The sequence below is a fragment of the Rhinopithecus bieti genome, unplaced genomic scaffold, assembly GCF_001698545.2.
Source record: "Rhinopithecus bieti isolate Rb0 unplaced genomic scaffold, ASM169854v2 scaffold_54, whole genome shotgun sequence".
Lineage (NCBI taxonomy): Eukaryota > Metazoa > Chordata > Mammalia > Primates > Cercopithecidae > Rhinopithecus > Rhinopithecus bieti.
Genome location: NW_016803233.1, coordinates 1,060,784 through 1,080,595, shown reverse-complemented (window position 1 = coordinate 1,080,595; position 19,812 = coordinate 1,060,784). Strand labels below are relative to the sequence as shown.

The 19,812-nt window shown below is 38.2% G+C and overlaps 1 protein-coding gene across 1 annotated transcript in view; it reads right to left on the bottom strand.

Moving 5' to 3' along the window:
• The window catches only part of GSDMC (gasdermin C), a 39,612-nt gene that overhangs the window by 6,327 nt on the left and 13,473 nt on the right, over positions 1–19,812 (bottom strand). Inside the window, exons 4-6 of the mRNA XM_017870482.1 lie at positions 11,240–11,405; positions 8,230–8,335; positions 6,130–6,174 (exon numbers count right to left, since the gene is read on the bottom strand). Of these exons, the coding sequence (XP_017725971.1) occupies positions 6,130–6,174; positions 8,230–8,335; positions 11,240–11,405 (317 nt within the window). The remainder of the gene's footprint in view (positions 1–6,129; positions 6,175–8,229; positions 8,336–11,239; positions 11,406–19,812) is intronic.

Here is a 19,812-nt window from a genome sequence, read left to right as displayed (position 1 = left end):
AATAAATACCTAACTCATCAATGCCTAGATACCAAAAAACACCTGCAAGAATCAGGATCATCCAGGAAAACATGACCTCACCAATGAACTAAACAAGGCACCAGGGACAAATCCTGGGGGAAAAAAAGAGACATGTGACCTTTCAGATAAAGAATTCAGAATAGTATTTTGAAGAAACTCAAAGAAATTCAAGATAGCATGAGAAGGAATTCAGAATTCTATCAGGTACATTTAAAAAAGAAATTGAAATAATTAAAAAGAATTAAGCAGAAATTCTGGAGTTGAAAAATGCAATTGACATACTGAAGAATGCAAGAGAGTCACTTAATAATAGACTTGATCAAGCATAAGGAAGTATTAGTGAGCTTGAAGACAGCCTATTGGAAAATATACAGTCAGAGGAACCAAAAGAAAACAGAATAAAAAGCAATGAAGCACACACATACGATCTAGAAAATAGCCTCAGAAAAATCTGAAAGTTGTTGACCTTAAAGAGGACATAGAGAAAGAGATAGGGTAAGAAAGTTTATCCAAAGGAATAACATTAAATAATTTCCCAAACCTATAGAAAGATATCAACATTCAAGTACAAGTAAGTTATAGAACACCACAAAGATTTAACCCAAAGCAGACTACCTCAAGGCGTCTCATAATCAAAGTCTCAAAGATCAAGGATAAAGAAAGGATCCTAAAGCAGAAAGGAAAAAGAAACAAATAGCACACAATGGAGTTGCAATATGTCTGGCAGCAGACTTTTCACTGGAAATCGTGCAGGCCAGGAGAGAATGGCATGACATATTTAAATTGCTGAAGAAAAAAAACTATTATCCTAGAATAGTGTAACTGGCAAAAATATCCTCCAAGGATGAAGAGAAATAAAGACATCTCCAGACAAACAAAAGCTGAGTAATTTCATCAACACCAGACCTGTCTTATAAGAAATGTTAAAGTGAGTTCTTCAGTCTGAAAGAAAAGGACATTAATGAGCAGGAAGAAATCATCTAAAGATACAAAACTCACTGGTAATAGAAAGCACATGGAAAAACATAAACATTATAACACTATAATCGTGGCATATAAACTACTCAAGCAGAAAGACTAAATGATGAATCAATAAAAAATAACAACTACAACAACTTTTCAAGACATAGTACAATAAGACATAAAGACAAACAACAAAAAGAAAGTGGGAAGGTAAAATGTAGAGTTTTTATTTTATTAGGTTTCCTTTTGCTTACTAGTTAATTTGCTTATGTAATCAATGTTAAGTTCTCATCAGTTTAAAATAATGGGTTATGAGACATTATTTGCAAGTCTGACAGTAACCTCAAATCAAAAATCTTACGATGGGTACACAAAACATAAAGCAAAAAATAAAACACCACCAGAGAAAATCACCTTCCCTAAAAGGAAGGCCAAAACGAAGAAAAGAAGGCCACAAAACAAACAGAAAATAAATAACAAAATGGCAGGAGTAAATCCCTATTTATCAACAATAGCATTAATTGTAAATGGGCTAAATTCATCAGTCAAAAGATGAAGAGTGGCTAAAAGGATTTAAAAAAAAAAAAAAAAAAACAAGACTCCATGATCTGTTGCCTACAAGAAACACACTTCACCTATAAAGATACACATAGACTGAAAATAAAGGGATGGAAAAAGATATTCCATGCTAAAGGAAACAAAAAAAAAAAAAGGCAGGAATAGCTATACTTATGTCAAACAAAATAGATTTCAAGACAAAACTGTAAGGAAAACAAAAAAGGTCATTATATAAAGATAAGGGGGTCAATCTAGCAACAGGATATAATGATGGTAAATATATATGTACTCAGCACTAGAGTAACCAGATATATAAATCAAATATTATTAGAGTTAAAGAGAGAGATATTATTAGAGCTAAAGAGAGAGAGAGCTAAAGAGAGATTCTTAGAGCTAAAGAGACAGTAATAGGTGAAGACCTCAACACCCTACTTTCAGCACTGAACAGATCTCCCAGAAAGAAACTCAAGAAAGAAACATGAGACTTATTCTGCACTATAGAACAAATAGACCTGATAGATACTTACAGAACATTTCATCTAAAGGCTGCAGAATACACATTTTTTTCTCCTCACCATATGGATAATTCTCAGTGATACACCATGTTAGGTGATAAAACAAATGTTAAAACATTCCAAAATATTGAAATAATATCAACCATCTTCTCTGACCACAATGGAATAAAACTAGAAATCAACAATAAGAGGAATTTTGGAATTCCTCTTATTCCACAAATACATGGAAATTAAACAATATGCTCCTGAATGACCAGTGGGTCAAGGAAAACATTAATAAGGAAATTGAAACATTTCTTGAAACAAATGAGAATGGAAACACAACATACGAAAAGCTGTGGGACAAAGCAAAGCAGTACAAAGAGGCTATAACTGGACAAATCAAAAAAGAAGAAAAATTTCATAAAAAACTACCTAATGATGCATCTTAAAGAACTAGGAAAGCAAGATCAAACCAAACCCAAAATTAGAAAAAAAGAAATAATAAAGATCAGAGTAGAAATAAATGAAATTAAAGTGAAGAAAACCATACAAAAGATCAATGAAACAAAAAGTTGGTTTTTTGAAAAGATATACAAAAATTGACAAAACTTTAGCCAGACCAATAAAAAAAATGGAAAGAATGCAAATAAATAAAATCAGAGATGAAACAGGAGACACTACAACTGATACAGCAGAAATTTAAAGGATCATTAGTGGCTACTATGAGCAATCATATGCAAATAAATTGGAAAATCTAGAGAAAAAGGATACATTCCTAGACATATAAAACCTACCAAGATTAAACCATGAACAAATTAAAAACCTGAACGGATCAGTACTGAGTAATGAGATTGAAGCTGTAATAAAAAGTCTCCCAGTAAAGAAAAGCCCAGGACCTGATGGATTCACTGCTGAATTCTACCAAACATTTAAAGTGAAATATGAATACTAGTCTGACTCAAACTATTCCAAAAAATAGAAGAGAGAATACTTCAAAACTCATTCTATGAGGCCAGTATTACCCAGATACCAAAACTAAACGAAGACACATCAAAAAAAAGAAAAAGAAAAAGAAAAAAAACCCTATAGGCAATATCTCTGATAAAATTGATGCAAAAAGTTTCAACAAAATACTAGCAAACTGAATTCAATGAAACATTAACAAGGTCATTTACAGCCAGGTGTCATGGCTCACACCTGTAATCCCAGCATTTGGGGAGGCCAATGTGGGCAGATTACTTGAGCTCAGGAGTTTGAGACCAGCCTGGGCAACATGGTGAGACCATGTCTCTACAAAAAATACAAAAATTAGCCAGGCATGGTGACACAGGCCTGTAGCCCTAGCTACTTGGGGGCTGAGGTGGGAGGATCATTTGAGCATGTGAGGCAGACGTTGCAGTGAGCCATGTTCATGCCACCACACTGCAGCCTGAGCAACAAAGTAAAACCCTGTCTCAAAAAAAGAAAAGAAAAGATTCATCATGAGCAAGTAAGATTTATACCAGGGATGCAAAGATGGTTCAACATACGCAAGTCAATCAATGTGATACATTATATCAACAGAATGAAGTACAAAAACCATATGATCATTTTGATTGATGCTAAAAAGCTATTTCACAAAGTTTAACATCCCTTCATGATAAAACACCCTTTAAAAACCAGGTATAGAAGAAAGATACCTCAACATGATAAAAGCCTTATATGACAGAGCCACAGCTAGTTTCATACTGAGTGGGGAAAAACTGAAAGCCTTTCCTCTTAGATCTGGAACATGACAAGGAAGTCCACATTCACTATTGCTATTTAGCATAGTGCTGGAAGTCTTAGCTGGAGCAATCAAACAAGAGAAAGAACTAAAGGGCATCCAAATTGGAAAGGAAGAAGTCAAATCATCCTTGTTCGCAGATGATATGATCTTATATTTGGAAAAACGTAAAGGCTCCACTAAAAAAACTATTAGAACTATTAGAACTTCACTAAAAAAAACTATTAGAACTAAAAAACTGTTAGAACTATTAGAAATAAAACTATTAGAACTGTATTCCTCAGTAAAGTTGAGGAATACAAAATCAACATACAAAAATCAGTAGCATTACTATATGTCAACAGTAAACACTCTAAAAAAGAAATTTAAAATTAATCTCACTGACAACAGGGATAAAATTAAACACCTAGGATTTAACTTAACCAAAGAAGTGAAAAGTCTCTACAATAAAAACTATAAAACATTGATGAAAGAAATTGAAGAAGACACCAAAAAAGTGAAAAGATATTCCATGTTCATGGATTGGGAGAATTACTATTGTTAAAATGTCCATACTCCCCAAAGCAATCTACAGATTCAATGCAATCCCTATCAAAACACCAATGACATTCTTCACAGTAAGAAAAAAAAAATTCTAAAATTCATATGGAACCACAGAAGACCCAGAATAGCCAAAGCTATCCTCAGGAAAAAGAACAAAACTAGAAGAATCACATTACCTGGCTTCAAATTAAACTGCAGAGCTATAGTAACCAAAACAACATGGTACTGCCATAAAAGCAGACACAAAACCAATGGAACAAAATAGAGAACTTAGAAACAAATATATGTACCTACAGTGAACTCATCTTTGACAAAGGTGCCAAGAACATACAATGGAGAAAGGATAGTCTTTTCAATAAATGTTACTGGGAAAACTGGATATCCATATCCAGGAGAATGAAACTAGACCCCTATCTCTTACCATACACAAAAATCAAATCAAAATCATTTAAAGATTTAAATATAAGGCCTTAAACTATGAAACTACTAAAATAAAACATTAAGGAAACTCTTCAGGACAATGGTCTGGGCAAAGATTTCTTGAGTAAATAACCCACAAGCACTGGCAACAAAAGCAAAAGTAGACAAATGGGATCACATCAAGTTAAAAAACTTCTTCACAGCAAAGGAAACAATTAACAAAGTGAAGACACAACCCACAGAATCGGAGAAAATATTTGCAAACTACCCATCAGAGGAGGGATTAATAACCAGAATATTTAAGAAGCTCAAATGACTCTATATAACTAAATCTAATAATCTGATTGAAAATGGGCAAAAGATGTGAGTAGACATTTCTCAAAAAAAGACATACAAATAGCAAACAGACATATAAAAATGTGCTCAACATCATTGATCATCTGAGAAATGCAAATCAAAACTACAATGAAATATCATCTCAGCCCTGTTAAAATGGCTTATATCCAAAAGACAGGCAATAACACATGCTAGGGAAGATGCAGAGAAAAGAAGACTCTCATATGCTGTTGACGGGAATGTAAATTAGCACAACCACTTTGGAGAACACTTTGGACCTTCCTCAATAAACCAAAACTAGAGTTACCATATGATCCAGCAATCTCACTGCTGGGTATATACACCAAAAGGCAGGCAATCAGTATACCCAAGAGAGATTTAAGAACAAACAAACCATGTTTGTTGCATCACTGTTCATAATAGTCAAGATTTGGAAACAAACTAAATGTCCATCAACAGATGAATGTATAAAGAAAATATCATCCATATACACAATGGTATACTATTCATCCATAAAATAAAGAATGAGATCCTATTATTTGAAAAACATGAATGAAACTGGAGGCCATTATGTTAAGTGAAATAAGTCAGGAATAGAAAGACAAACATCTTATGTTTTCACTTGCTTGTGGGATGTAAAAATCAAAACAGTCAAACACATAGAGATAGAAGGATGCTACCTGAAACTGGGAAGGGTGGTGGGGGGCCTGGGGGAGAGGTAGGGATGGTTAATGGGCACATTTTAAAAGCTAAAAGAATGAATAATACCTAGCATTTGATAGCACAACAGGGTGACTGCCGTCAAAATAATTTAATTGTACATTTTTAAAAAACTAAAACAGTATAACTGGATTGCTTATAACATGAAGGATAAATGCCTCAGGAGATGAATACTCCATTTTCCATGATGTGATTATTACACATTGCATGCCTGTATCAAAATATCTTGTGTACCTTATAAATATATATACCTCCTGTGCACTCACAAAAATAAAAAAAATAAAAAGACCAGGTTTTGGAACTCACCATCTTGAAAGGTTCTCTGTTCATCATCATCTGAGATGAGAATGGCTGAATGGAAAAGAACTTCCATTAGGAGAGTTGAGGTTATTCCTGCCTGAGTCTTTCCCACAGCCTCAACCTGGACCAGGGAACCCCTTGTATCAAAACCACTGGGATGCCTGTTAAATCTGACCCCCGGCCTCACTCTGTGACTTCTGAATCACTTTGAAGGGTGCCGTAGAACCTGCATTTAAATAAGCAATTTAGGTAATCATTTTGCCATCCAACATTTGGAAATTACTTTGATAGAGTAAAGGAACTCAGCTCCCTTTGACCTTCACTAGGTAGGATTGCTTCCTGCTGCCCTTTTTTTACTGACCTGCCTTACTTACCACTCTCAATCTGGCATCTTCTTGGATGATTTCACATTCCACGTAGAGAAATATGCTGAAGTCTGAAACTCACCTAACACTAAAGTGTAAGTGTACAGGGTAAAGAGCCTATGAAGAAGACAAAAAGGTTGTATAAGGGTTGAAAAGTGTGAACTGAATGAAGTTAGAGGAAAAGCTAACCTCACAGCAGTGACTGCAAGTCGTGTTCTGACTACTAGCGGAGAGAGTGGCACTCCTCTATGTCAGACGTCTCATCTGTAAAATGGAAATAAGATCTTCTCTCCCTAGCTGATGCAAGGAATGGAGATACATGTCCAGCAATGTAACTGACACCAATTCATCATCACCCTCTCCAGTTCATCAGGATCTTTCCCCTAGCCTGAGAACAGGCTCAAGTCTTCACCATCTCATAAACTCCCTTCCCAAAGCTAAGTATCCTCCTTTAGTTATCTCCTCCTCCCACCTATTGTCTCCTCACAGCCAACTTCCTTCAAGAATCATCTACACACTGATTCCTCACTTCGCCTCTTTGCATTCACACTTCAACTACTGTAGTTTATTCTCCAATGAATCTATCTGGCTTCAGTCACCAATGAATACTGACTTGATTCTATCTGGATACTACCACATCAAGTTTTGTGGGGTCTTCTTTTACCTGACCACATCATTCTTTGTTTGTTGTTGATGATGATGATATTTTGAAACTACAGCTCCTTTTCTTTTCCTTCTATGTTAAAAATCATCTTATCATTCACCATGACCTTTGGTAGTGCCACCATCTCATGGTGCCCTCCGCAGGAGTCTCTGACCTCTCCCAAGAGTGGGAATCCCATTCTCACCCCTTCTCCTCATTAGAGAGCTGCTTTGGATATGGTCAGTCTTTCCAGTAGCCAGAGTCTACTAACTGAAAGACTGGAGAGAGTTCAGCCTCATTCTGTCTATGGCCACTGATGGGAGGTAACTGACATCAGGACATTCCCTTGACCATGTTGCAGTGAGGATACTATAGGCAGTAGAGTGTGAGAGTGAGTGTGTGAGAATGAGGAGCTGAGCTCAATCTGTATTTGAATGAGCTCTAGCTGAGACTCAGCATTTGGGAAGGGAGAGAACAAGGACTCTGAGAGCCGGTTGTGTTCCCAGCACTCACCATCACACCCAGGTAGGCAACTGACACAGATGCTTCTGCCCACATGGAGTCAAAACCCAAAGTGTGTGTGGTCAGGAACTGTGCATTTTGAGGCTGATGAAGGAGGGAAAGATGTAGATAAAATTCAGGCTCATGTTCTTAGGGCATTGTGTCTGCAGTTTTGTTTGTGATTGTGATGTTGTTACCTCATAGGACCTTAATATGGGATTATGGGTAAGCTTGGGTAATTCTCTGTGACTGAAGAGTTGCTGAGGGTACTTAAGTGAATAAGGATGGTTAAGATTAGGGTTGGAATTTGCCCAGTGCTAACAACACTCCAAGATGAACAAGTTGGATTATTTTGCATGTATGAGGCTGTCTCTGTATCTCCCAGCAGCAGCATTTCAGCCAGGCCATGCTTGGAGGTACCTCTGTGTGGTAAGATGGGTGTGTGCCCTGGACAGTAAGAAATGTGCATGCTTCTTCTTGGATACGCAGAGCAGCAAAGATTGCATATTATGGCTATTTTCCTCTCACTTCTCTCTCAGGAGAAGCAGACACCCGCCTCCATCGCCATCTGCCTTGCTGAGCTCTGCTTACTCCCACCTTTCTCCCTGATAACCAGCTGTTTTCTCTTATAAGCCATCACCATGCCCTTCTGCAGAGTCAGCGCCTTCTTCTTCACTCTGAGACTCTCTCCTTGGCCTTGACCCTGGGGAGAGAAACCAGACCATACAGTATTAAATGTATGTAATTTTAAAGGTCAGATGGCTCTAGAAAGCTCATGGGGAAAACCACCAGCACTCCCTGCTCTCATCCTCCCTACTGCTGACTTGTGATTTCCAATCACTGCTCTTTCTTCCTTGTTTCATCCTGTGCTCATCTTCCCATTTCTCAATTTCATGTTGATACTGCAATGGTTTTATTTCTTTCCAGATTTAACTATTTATTCTCTTTTTGATTGTGATGAATTTGTTTTCCTTCTCTTTCCTCATTCCTTATTTCCCTTCTCCCATCTTCCTAAAATATGAACATCCCAATGTTTAAGGTAATATTCACTGTTTATACTTGGACAAAACTGCTTTTCACCACTCCCATCTTTCCTTTATCACCACATTCAGTTAATGTGATGTCCCTGTGCCTTCTCTGTTTCTTTACTCATTCTCTCCAGAGGAGATGGGGGACACATTTTTTTGAGAACTTGTACATCTAAAGACATTTTTATTGTACCTCTCACACTTGATTGCTATTTTGACTGGTCATACAATTCTTGGCTGGAATTCTCTGGAATATGACTTTATTTCCCTTTTAGAAATATTCATTGTTGTCTTTTTGAGGTAAGTGTTCTGAAAATTCACTCTTATGTTTTATGGGGTGGATCTATGTTGACTCAAGAAACCATGCCTTCAGTGGACATTTTCATTCTGGAAACACATTCTTTGGGTCTCAGAACCTTCCTTGTATTTCCTCCTAAAAGATTTTCCACATTGCATTATGTCTTTGTTCTCCCCTTCTGGAACTCCTATTATTCAGGAGTAGTTAAATCTCCTTGACTGATCCTCAAGTTTTGTTTTGTTTTAATTGAGACAGTGTCTCATTCTGTCGCCCAGGCTGGAATGCAGCGGCACAATCATGGCTCACAACAGCTGCAACTTCCAGGCTCAAGCAATTCTCCCAAGTCAGCCTCCCAAGTAACTGGAACTACAGGCATGCGCCACCACGTCTGGTTAATTTTTTGTTTACATTTTATAGAGACAAGGTCTCACTATTTGCACAGGCTGGTTTTGAGCTCCTGAGCTCAACCAATCCACCTGCATGAGCCTCCCAAAGTGCTAGGATTACAGGCATGAGCCACTGTGCCTAGCCTCCAAATTTTTTTAATGAATATTCTCCTGTCTTTTTGCTTACTTTTTCCTGGAAATTTCTTTGATTTTGCTTTTGATTCTTCTATTTAAGTAAAAGAATAATAAATTTCTACTACTCTATTTTAATTTCTAAGAGCTATAAATACCCTTTTTACAGAGCATTATTCTTTCATGAAAATAAAATATTATCTCTTTAACGAGATCAAGTATTTCTTACCTTCCTATGTTGTTTTTGTTTCCTCTAATTTCCTAATTTCAAAGTGTTTTTGTTTTGTGTTTTAGGCTTTCCTCAAGTGTCTGTGATTTTTTTCTGTTTCGCTAACGAGTGAAGCGTGAAAGCTGCTAAGTGTGCCTAGGCAGGGCATGTTGAGGAGAGGTTTCACTTTGGGGCAAGCAGGCAGGGATTAAACTATCTCTTTGGAGTCTCCAGTCGTTGGGGGTTTTTTAGTTATTTCTTCTGTACTGGTTAATTTTCCTAGGAAATAATTCTTCAATATTCTGCCTAGGCTGTGTGTTGTGGGGGTAGAAAGAGTAGAGACATGATGCCTGGAGCTGAATGGGGAAAGGGACTCAATGTTCCCACTCTCAATGAGGACTTGCACCTATTTCCCTTTTCCAGTATGGCTTCTCACTCCCACCCTTCACTGTAACTAGTCTCCATAAATCTAGAATCCACAGGGAGTAAGTTTTCCACAAGATCTTCTGCCAGAGTGGGTGAGGGTAGATGCCTGGCTATGCAGAGGTGGGAAGGGATTTGGGCTCTGAGTGTTCCTTATAAAGATTCCCTGGAGTGATTATTACACATTGTATGCCTGTATCAAAATATTTCATGTACCCCATAAATGTATACATCTACTATATACCCACAAACATTTTTTTAAAAATTAAAAAGATTTCCAATCAATATTCTTACTTTCAGTCCCACCTATACCCTATCTTCAGAGATAGCTAGTGCCTCCGATTCCTGAACCTTTTGGGGATTCTTGTTTCTAGACTTTCTTCCCTGCTGCAGGTGGGGGTCCACTATTCCAGCTTTCCAGGGTCTGTTACCATTTGTCTAATTTTTAGCAGTAACTCACTGGCATTGGGAAAGTTAGTGTGCATATCACGTTTCTTCTTTAGTTTCTAAAGCTCTTAAGTAAGGACAAATAACACAGACATAGTGTAAAAGCACATTATAACACACACACAAACTTTATATGTCCTTGACCCATACTTAATCTGAATATTTGATAAATGAATTTATTTATATTAAAAATATTATACTTGGTTATTGTGAATGACTCGTGTAAGTCACATGTTCTTGAAAATACTTTGATCTCACTCCTTGAAATATTTCTCATCAGGTTATCTTAGAGTTTAAAGTACTTTAACAACTGGGGTTTGGTGCTAGTGGTCCCACATCTCTTCCAGCCACAAAACTAGACTGTATATAACACAGAGGTCACACACTTGAATTCTGCAGAATTTATCATTTACCCAAAGCAAAACACAATACTAAATAATTAAATATATTTCTGATTTTGTCAATACTGCATGACCCCGTATAGTAAAACACTATAATGGAGGATATTAGAATATACTCTCAGATCAGAAGTCAGGATACACTGACAGGTAAAAAGTGGGAAATAATGACTCCATCCTTTGTAATCCCTGGAAACAGAGTCCAGAGCCCCCTAGGAAATGGAGCTTGGCTGCCAGGATGGACTATATTTTTTGTATTTCAATCCCACTTCAGGACAACTTTATACCTTGCCATAGGTAATCCAAAAAGAAATTCTCCCTAAAATATTCACACCACTGCTATTGTACAGCACAGTATTGTTGATCAGTTCAATAGCTTCTGTCACCACATACAGGTTGTCCCCTCTCCTCCGGCACTCCTTCAGAAATGATGGCTCTGGATCCAACAGTTTCCTGGGGATTTAAGGAAGGAGGAGGAGAGTCAGAGTGGGAAAGCAATGCCTTTTCAGGTTACCCTGGGGGCCCTTCTCCTCAAGACCTGGGAGGGGTGCAATGCCTTTGGACCCTGAAAGGTGAGCCCCCAGTGGGTGTTAGGGCAGCAGAAAGTTTTATCTGACATACAGAATGGAGGAGATCCCATTGATTGTGGTTCAGGCATGAGAGTATATGTACCATATTGTTAAAGGCATCTGCATTTTGCTAAATTATACTGGTCCTGTTAAGGGGTAATTTATAGAATTTCAACAGTAGGATCTCTCAGAAGAAAAAGGGCTAGAAGCAGACAGGTCCAGATGATTGAGAACGGTCTTTAGGAAGTCCTGTTGTCAAAGCTGGGTATTCACATCGAACGTGTCCATTAGCATAATCAGGGTGGGCTGGAGAGCAGACAGATAAAGTGGCATGAAGCAGGGAAGACTCTGGATGATTTTATGACCTTTACAGATTTACTGTCCTTGGTGGGTGGATTGGTAGGGCTGACTTGATGATGTAGTTTCTGGGGATACATATGAATGATATGAAGTACTGAAGACAGATTTCACTTCTATTTCAGTTCTTTCTGAGGCTCAACTTTGATTCTACTCAAGGCACCCATGGAGTCAGTGTCCTAGATAACAGTCACGTGGAATATTGAGGGATTCTTAATTTGCCTTTCAGTAGAGGAGGTTACTGAGCACACAATATTAGGTTTTGTCATTGCTGTCTTCTTACCACGTCCTTAGATGCTATGTTATGTGACATCTGCTTATCTTCCAAGCTTCATGTTATATCTCCTTTATCCTGGTTGTCTAGGCTTCCAACTCACCGACCTTGCCCCTTATCCTGAAAACACCAAGCTTGGTGTTTCACCCTTCATTAGAAGGGTGAGAGTAAGAGTCTTACTTTGGCAGCATCACCCTTCCCCCAAGCGCCATCACAACATGGATGGAGTTTCCCTGGGCCCACAATCTCTTCAACGGGAAAAAAGAGAGCCAAAGTAGATATCCAGCTTCAAAAAGCATTCCAAAGCACATCCTAGGAGGTCCAGCTCTGTCCCATGTTACAGAGAACATTGAGGAAATCGGCAGGACTAGACCACCTGGGTCACCTAGAAGCAAAGAAGTGGTCAAGGCTTCAGCAATCACTGCATGGATCTTGGCAGTGACACTGCATTCCTACTAGCAGTGGCACCCAATCAGAGAGACCAGCCAGCAGCTTGCCCACCTGCAGACCCAAGCCAACCAAATTGTCTGGCCAGGAAGTATGGTAGGCAGTTTCTGTCTGGCTTGCATCCTTAGCCAGTGGTATAGCCTCACTGTGGAGGTCAGTCTCAGAGCCCAACCTAAGTTCCTTGTGAGACAGGAAAGCCGGCCAGCAATGCTGCCTAACTGTAGAGCACAGCCTCTGGCCCCAACTGACCAAGGATCCTCCACAATTCTGCCCAGCCTCAGGGCTCAGCCTAAGACTTTGCCCAAATAGGAAGGCCAGCCAGCAACCACACCTAACTGCAGAGCACAGCCTCTGCCCTGGCCTGACCAGGAAGTCCAAACAGTGATGCTTTCCAAGTTCAGAGACCAGCCCTAGGCCCCACTCAAGCAGGAAGTCAAGCTGGTGACTCTGCCTAACTGTGGAGCATAGTCTGTTACCCTGCCTCATGAAGGAGCCTGATCAAGAACCCAACACAGCCTTGAAGTTCTGCCTGCAACCACACCCAAATGTGGGACACAGGCTACAAACCCAGCCAATCTGGGAGTTCAGTGACCATGACTGACCATGGAGCAAAGTGAGTAGCCCTACCTGGATCAAGTTCCCAGTCAGTGACCCAGCACAAACACACAGTGCAGCCTGTGCCTCTACCCACACATGGAGCCCAGCCTGTGGCCTGCCCAACTACAAAGCACAGCCTGAGACCACCACCAATTACAAAACCTAGTCTGTGGCTCCATCTGAACATGGCATTCAGCCAGCAGCACACCCAGTCAGGGAGCACTTCATAGGCCCCCACCCAACCAGGGGCAATTTCAGAGCCCAGCCTAAAGCCCTGCCCAATTATATACCCTAAATAACAGTACCACAAGGAGCACAGGCTGCAACAACATCTGACAAGAGGTGATTGTGGGGTCCAGCCAGTGGCCCCACTTGACCACAAAGCCAGTCAAAATCCCCACCCTATGAGGAAGCCCAGCCAGTAGCCCTGCCTGAATGCAGAGCCCAGCCAACAGCTCTTCCTGATCACAGAACCCAGCCAGTGATCCAGCCCAACCATGAGCACAACCAGCAGTTCCACCTCAGAGTGTGGGCAGTGGCTGCACCAACTAGTGAGTGTGAATAGCAAGCCACACTTACTCATGAACACTAACAGCCAGTCCATCTAGAACCAAAGGCTGGACTGACTGGTGAAGGTCTATGTCTACTGATATGAACTTGTTAAGGCTAGAAGAGGTGGCTGCTGCCTCAAAAGCACAAAAAGAAATGCAAGATACAAGGATTATGAGGTATCAGGAAAACGTTATACCACCAAAGGAAACTAATAAAATGCCAATGACTGACTCTAAAGAAATGGAGATCTATAAACAAACTGACAAAGAATTCAGAAGTTCAATGAACTACAAGAAAATACAGATAGACAATGAAACAAAATTAAGAAAACAATACACAAAATTAGTTCCACAAAGAAATAGAAACCATTAAAAAAATCCTACAGATAAAGAATACAGTAACTAAACTGAAAAAAAATTTAGGAAAGTTTCAACAGCAGATTCAATCAAGCAAAAGGAAGAATTATTGGACTCAAAGACAATTTGAAAGTACCCAGTCAGAGGAATAAAAAGAAAACAGAATGCAGAGTGAAAAAATATATATGGCACTTATGGGATACCATCAAGTGAAACAAAATATAATATTCTCCAGAAACATAAGAGAGTGAGAAAGAGATAAAAAGCCTATATGTAGAAATAATGATAGCCGGGGCAGTGGCTTACACCTATAATCCCAGCACTTTGGGAGATCAAGGTTGGAGGATCACTTGTGTCCAGGAGTTCACGACCAGCCTGAGCATAATATTAAGACCATGTCTCTCCAAAAAACAAAAATTTAAGCAAGTTGGTGGCACACACCTTGAGTAGCTAGGACTACAGGTCCTAGCTGAGGTGGGAGGATCTCTTCAGCCCAGGAGGTAGAGGCTGCAGTGAACCAGGATCATGCCATTGCACTCCAGCCTCAGTGACAGAGCAAGACACTGTCACAAAAGAGAAGAGAGGAGAGGAGGGGAGCAGAGAGGAGAGTAGAGAAGAGGAGGAAACTCCCAAATTTTGAGAAAGAAGGGGGCATCAAGATTTGTGACACTAAAAATTTCCCAAATAGGTTGAACCCAAAAGGGTCTACACCAAGACACATTACAATTAAATTATCAAAAGTCAAAGATAAGAGAAAATATTGAGCATAACAAGAGAAAAGCTACTCATTACATACAGGGGAGTATCTATGAGACAATCAGCAAATTTCTTAGGAGAAACCTGGCTAGGAAAGGATGATATATTCAAGATATTGAAAGAAAAAAAAACTGCTGTCTTATTCTGTTTTCTGTTGCTGTAAGAGAATATGACAGACTGGCTAAATTATATAAAACTGAAGTTTATTTGGCTCATGATTCTGGAGGCTGGGAAGCCTCAGAGCATGGCACCAGCATTTGGTGTTATATCATCTCATAGAAGATGGTGAAAAGCAGAAGCAAACACACAAGACAAAGAGAATATAAGGGCTGAACTTCACCCTTTTGTCAAGAGCCCACTCCTGCAAAAACTACCCAACTCCCATGATAATGATATTAATCCATTCATGAGGGCAGAGCACCTTACAAGAAATGCAAAAGGGAGTTCTTCAAGTTGAAATGAAAATATGTTAATTGACAACATAAAACACATGAATGTGTAAAATTCATCAGTAAAGGAAAATATATAATCAGAGTCAGAATTCTGTAATATTCTAAATGTGGTACATAAATGATTTTCAACTCTGGTATAAAAATGTTTTAAGTATATTAAAAAAAACTCTACAATAATTTGTTTTGAGATATACAATATAAAAATATGTAAATCATAATATCAATAACCTAAAATATCAATGAGGGGAAGAAGTAAAGGTATAATGCTTTTTATACAATCAAAATTAAGCTGAAGGCCAGGCATAGTGGCTCATGTCTGTAATCTCAGCATTTTAGGAGTCCAAGGCAGGCAGATTACTTGAGGCCAGGAGTTCAAGACCAGCCTGGCTAATACAGCAAAACCCTGTCTCTAATAAAAATACAAAAAATTCGCCAATTGTGGTGGCACACGCCCATAGTCCCATGTACTTGGGAGGTTGAGGCATGAGAATTGCTTAAATCTAGGAGGCAGAGGTTGCAGTTAGCTGAGATTGTGCCACTGCTTCCAGCCTGAGCGACACAGTGAGACTGTCTCAAAAATGTCCCAAATAGGTTGACCCCCCAAAAAAAATTAATCCCCCAAAATTAAGTTATCAGCATAAAATAGGATATTATAACTATAAGATATTTTATGTAAGTCTCATTGTAACTACAAAGGAAAAACCTGTAGTAGATATGCAAAAGATTAAGAGAAAGGAATCAAGCATACTACCACAAAAAGTAATCAAACCACAAAGGAAGATGGCAGGTGAGAAAAAAGGAAAGAAAAAAACGATAAAAGTCATAAAACAATTAAAATGACAATAGCAAGTAGTTACCTATCAATAATTATAATAAATGTAAACAGATTAAATTTTCCAAACTAAAGACAGAGTGGATAAATATATAAGAAAGCAAGATCCAATGACTTGCTGCCTAAAAGAGATTCGTGTTAGCTTTAAGGACACACAGGCTGAAAGGGAAGAGATGGAAAAAGAAATTCTAACTCAAAAGATGGCCAAAAAAGAACAAGGGTGACCATACTTACATAGACACACACACACACACACACACACACACACACACATATTATATATATATATATTTATATATATACATATATGTCAGATAAAATGGATTTAAGTCAAAAACTGTAACAAGATAGAAGAATGTCATTATACAATACTACTATAAATATGCACCAAACATCAGAGCACATAAATATATAAATCAAATATTAACAAAACTAAAAGGAGAAATAAACAGCAATACAAAATTAGTAAGAGACTTTAATACCCACTCTAATGGCCACATCACCCAGAAAAAAAAAGCCAATGCAAAAATATAAGACTTGAAAAAAATATTATAAACCAAATGAACCTAAAAGACATATACAGAACATTCCATCTAACAGCAGCAGAATACAAATTCTTCTCCAGAGCACATGGAACATTCTCCAAGATAGACCATATGGTAGGCCACAAAACAAGTCTTAACAAATTTAAGAAGACAGAAATTATTTCAAGTATCTTTTCCAATAACAATGGCACAAAACTAGAAATAACAAGGAATTTCAGAAAATTCACAAATATGTGGAAATTAAACTGAACAATCAGTGGGTCAAAGAAGAAATCAAAAGGGAATTCAAAAAATATCTTAGACAAACAAAAATGAAAACACAACATACCAAAACTTATGGGATACAGCAAAAGCAGTTCTAAGAGGAAAGTTTATAAACACCCACATTAAGAAAATAGAAATAATTCAGATCAACAACCTAACTTTATACCTTAAAGAACTAGAAAAGAAGAACAGACTGGACACAGTGGCTCACACCTGTAATCCCAGCACTTTGGGAGGCCAAGGTGGGCAGATCACGAGGTTAGGAGACCGAGACCATCCTGGCTAACACGATGAAACCCCATCTCTACTAAAAATAAAAAATAAAAAATAAAAAATTAGCTGGGTGTGGTGGTGGGTGCCTGTAGTCCCAGCTACTTGGGAGGCTAAGGCAGGAAAATGGCGTGAACCCAGGAGGCGGAGCATGCAGTGAGCGAAGATCACACCATTGACCACTGCCCTCCAACCTAGGCAACAGAACAAGACTCTGTCTAAAAAATAAATAAATAAATAAAAAATAAAAAGAGCAGAATAAATAGAAAAACAATAGAAAAGGTAATAAAACTGAGGGATTTTTTGAAAAAAATTAAAAATTGACAAACCCTTAGCTAGACAAACCAAGAAAGAAGAACTCCAATAAATAAATTTATAGTTAAAAGGAGACATACAAATGATGCCACAGAAATAAAAAAGATCATGAGAGCCTATTATCAACAATTATATATCAACAAACTGGGGCATCTAAGAGAAATGGATAAATTCCTAGAAACATATGACATATTGAGATTGACTCATGAAGAAACAGAAAATATAAACATATCATTAACAAGTAAGGTGATTGAATCAGTAATCAAAAAGCTCCCAAAGAACATGCCCATGACCAAATGCCTTCACTGGTGAATTCTACTAGACATTTAAAGAAGATTACATCAATGCTGCTCAAACCAAAAAATTGAAGAGGAAAGAATAATTCAGATTCATCGTGCAAGGCCAGGATTACTCTAATACCAAAGCCAGATAAGGACATTACAACAAGAAAAGAAAATTACAGGCCAATATATCTGATAAACATAGATGCAAAAGTCCTTAACAAAATTTTAGCAAACCAAATTTAACAGCACATTAAAAGGATCATACACCATAATCAAGTGGAATTTATCCCTGGAATGAAAGGATGTTTCAACACATGCAAATCAATAAATACAATACAACATATTAACATAATCAAGGACAAAACCATATGATCATCTCAGTAGATGTAGAAAAGCATTTGATGAAATTTATCATCCTGTCATGATAAAAACTCTCAGCAAATTAGATATAGAAGAAATGTACTTTAACATAATGAAGGCTATGCATGGTCATAATAAAGTCCACAGCTAACATTATGCTCAGTGTTGAAAAGCTTTTCCTTTAAAATAAGGAACAAAACAAGAATGTCCACCCTCACCACTTCTCTTCAGTATGGCACTGGAAATGCTAGCCAGTGAAATTAGGGAAAAATAAATAAATAAAAGGCACCTAAATAGGAAAGAAAGAAGTAAAATTGTCTCTGTTCACAGATGATATTATCTTATACATTGAAAATCCTAAAACTTCATTTTAAAATATTAGAACTAATAAATAAATGCAGTCAAGTTGCGGGATACAAAATCAACATTAAAAATCAGTTGTATTTCTATAAATTAACAATGAACTATCTTTAAAAATCAATTTATAGGCTGGACATGGTGGCTGTCGCCTGTAATCCCAGCTCTTTGGGGGGCTGAGGCAGGTGGATCACCTGAGGTCAGGAGTTCGAGACCAGCCTGACCAACATGGCAAAACCCCATCTCTACTGAAAATACAAAACATTAGCTGGGTATTGTGGCAGGCACCTGTAATCGCAGCTACTTGGGAGGCTGAGGCAGGAGAATTGCTTGAACCCCGGAGGCAGAGGTTGCAGTGAGTCAAGATCATGCCATTGCACTCCAGCCTGGGTGACAGAGTGAGACTCTGTCTAAAAAAAAAAATCCATTTATAATAGAATCAAAAATAATAAAATACTTGTGAATACATTTCACCAAGGAGGCGAAAGGTCTATATACTGAAAACTACAAAATTGATTAAAGAAGACAAAATAAACAGCAAAATTTTTGTGCTCATGGATAAGAAGAATTCATATTATTAAGATGTCATACTACTCAAAGCAATTTATAGATTCAATGCAATTCTTATCAAAATACTAACGACAATCTTCACAGAAATAGAAGAAATAATCCTAAAACTCTTATGGAAAGACCCAGAATAGCTAAAGCAATCTCAAGAAAAAACAAAGCTAGACACCCCATACTTCCTGATTTCAAAGTGTATTACAAAGCTACAGAAGTTAAAACTTACGGCACCTGCATAAAAACAGACATATAAACTAGTGGAATCAAGTAGAGGGCCAATAAATAAACTCATATGTATATGATCAATTAATATTTGACAAGCATGACAAGAATAGACAGTGGAATAAAGGATAGTGTCTTCGTCCGGGCGCGGTGGCTCAAGCCTGTAATCCCAGCACTTTGGGAGTCCGAGACGGGCAGATCACGAGGTCAGGAGATCGAGACCATCCTGGCTAACACGGTGAAACCCCGTCTCTACTAAAAAATACAAAAAAACTAGCCGGGCGAGGTGGCGGGCGCCTGTAGTCCCAGCTACTCGGGAGGCTGAGGCAGGAGAATGGCGTGAACCCAGGAGGCGGAGTTTGCAGTGAGCTGAGATCCGGCCACTGCACTCCAGCCTGGGCGACAGAGCAAGACTCCGTCGCAAAAAAAAAAGAAAAAAAAAAAAGAAAAAAGTTGAAAATGTCTATTTATCAGTTTAAAATACAAA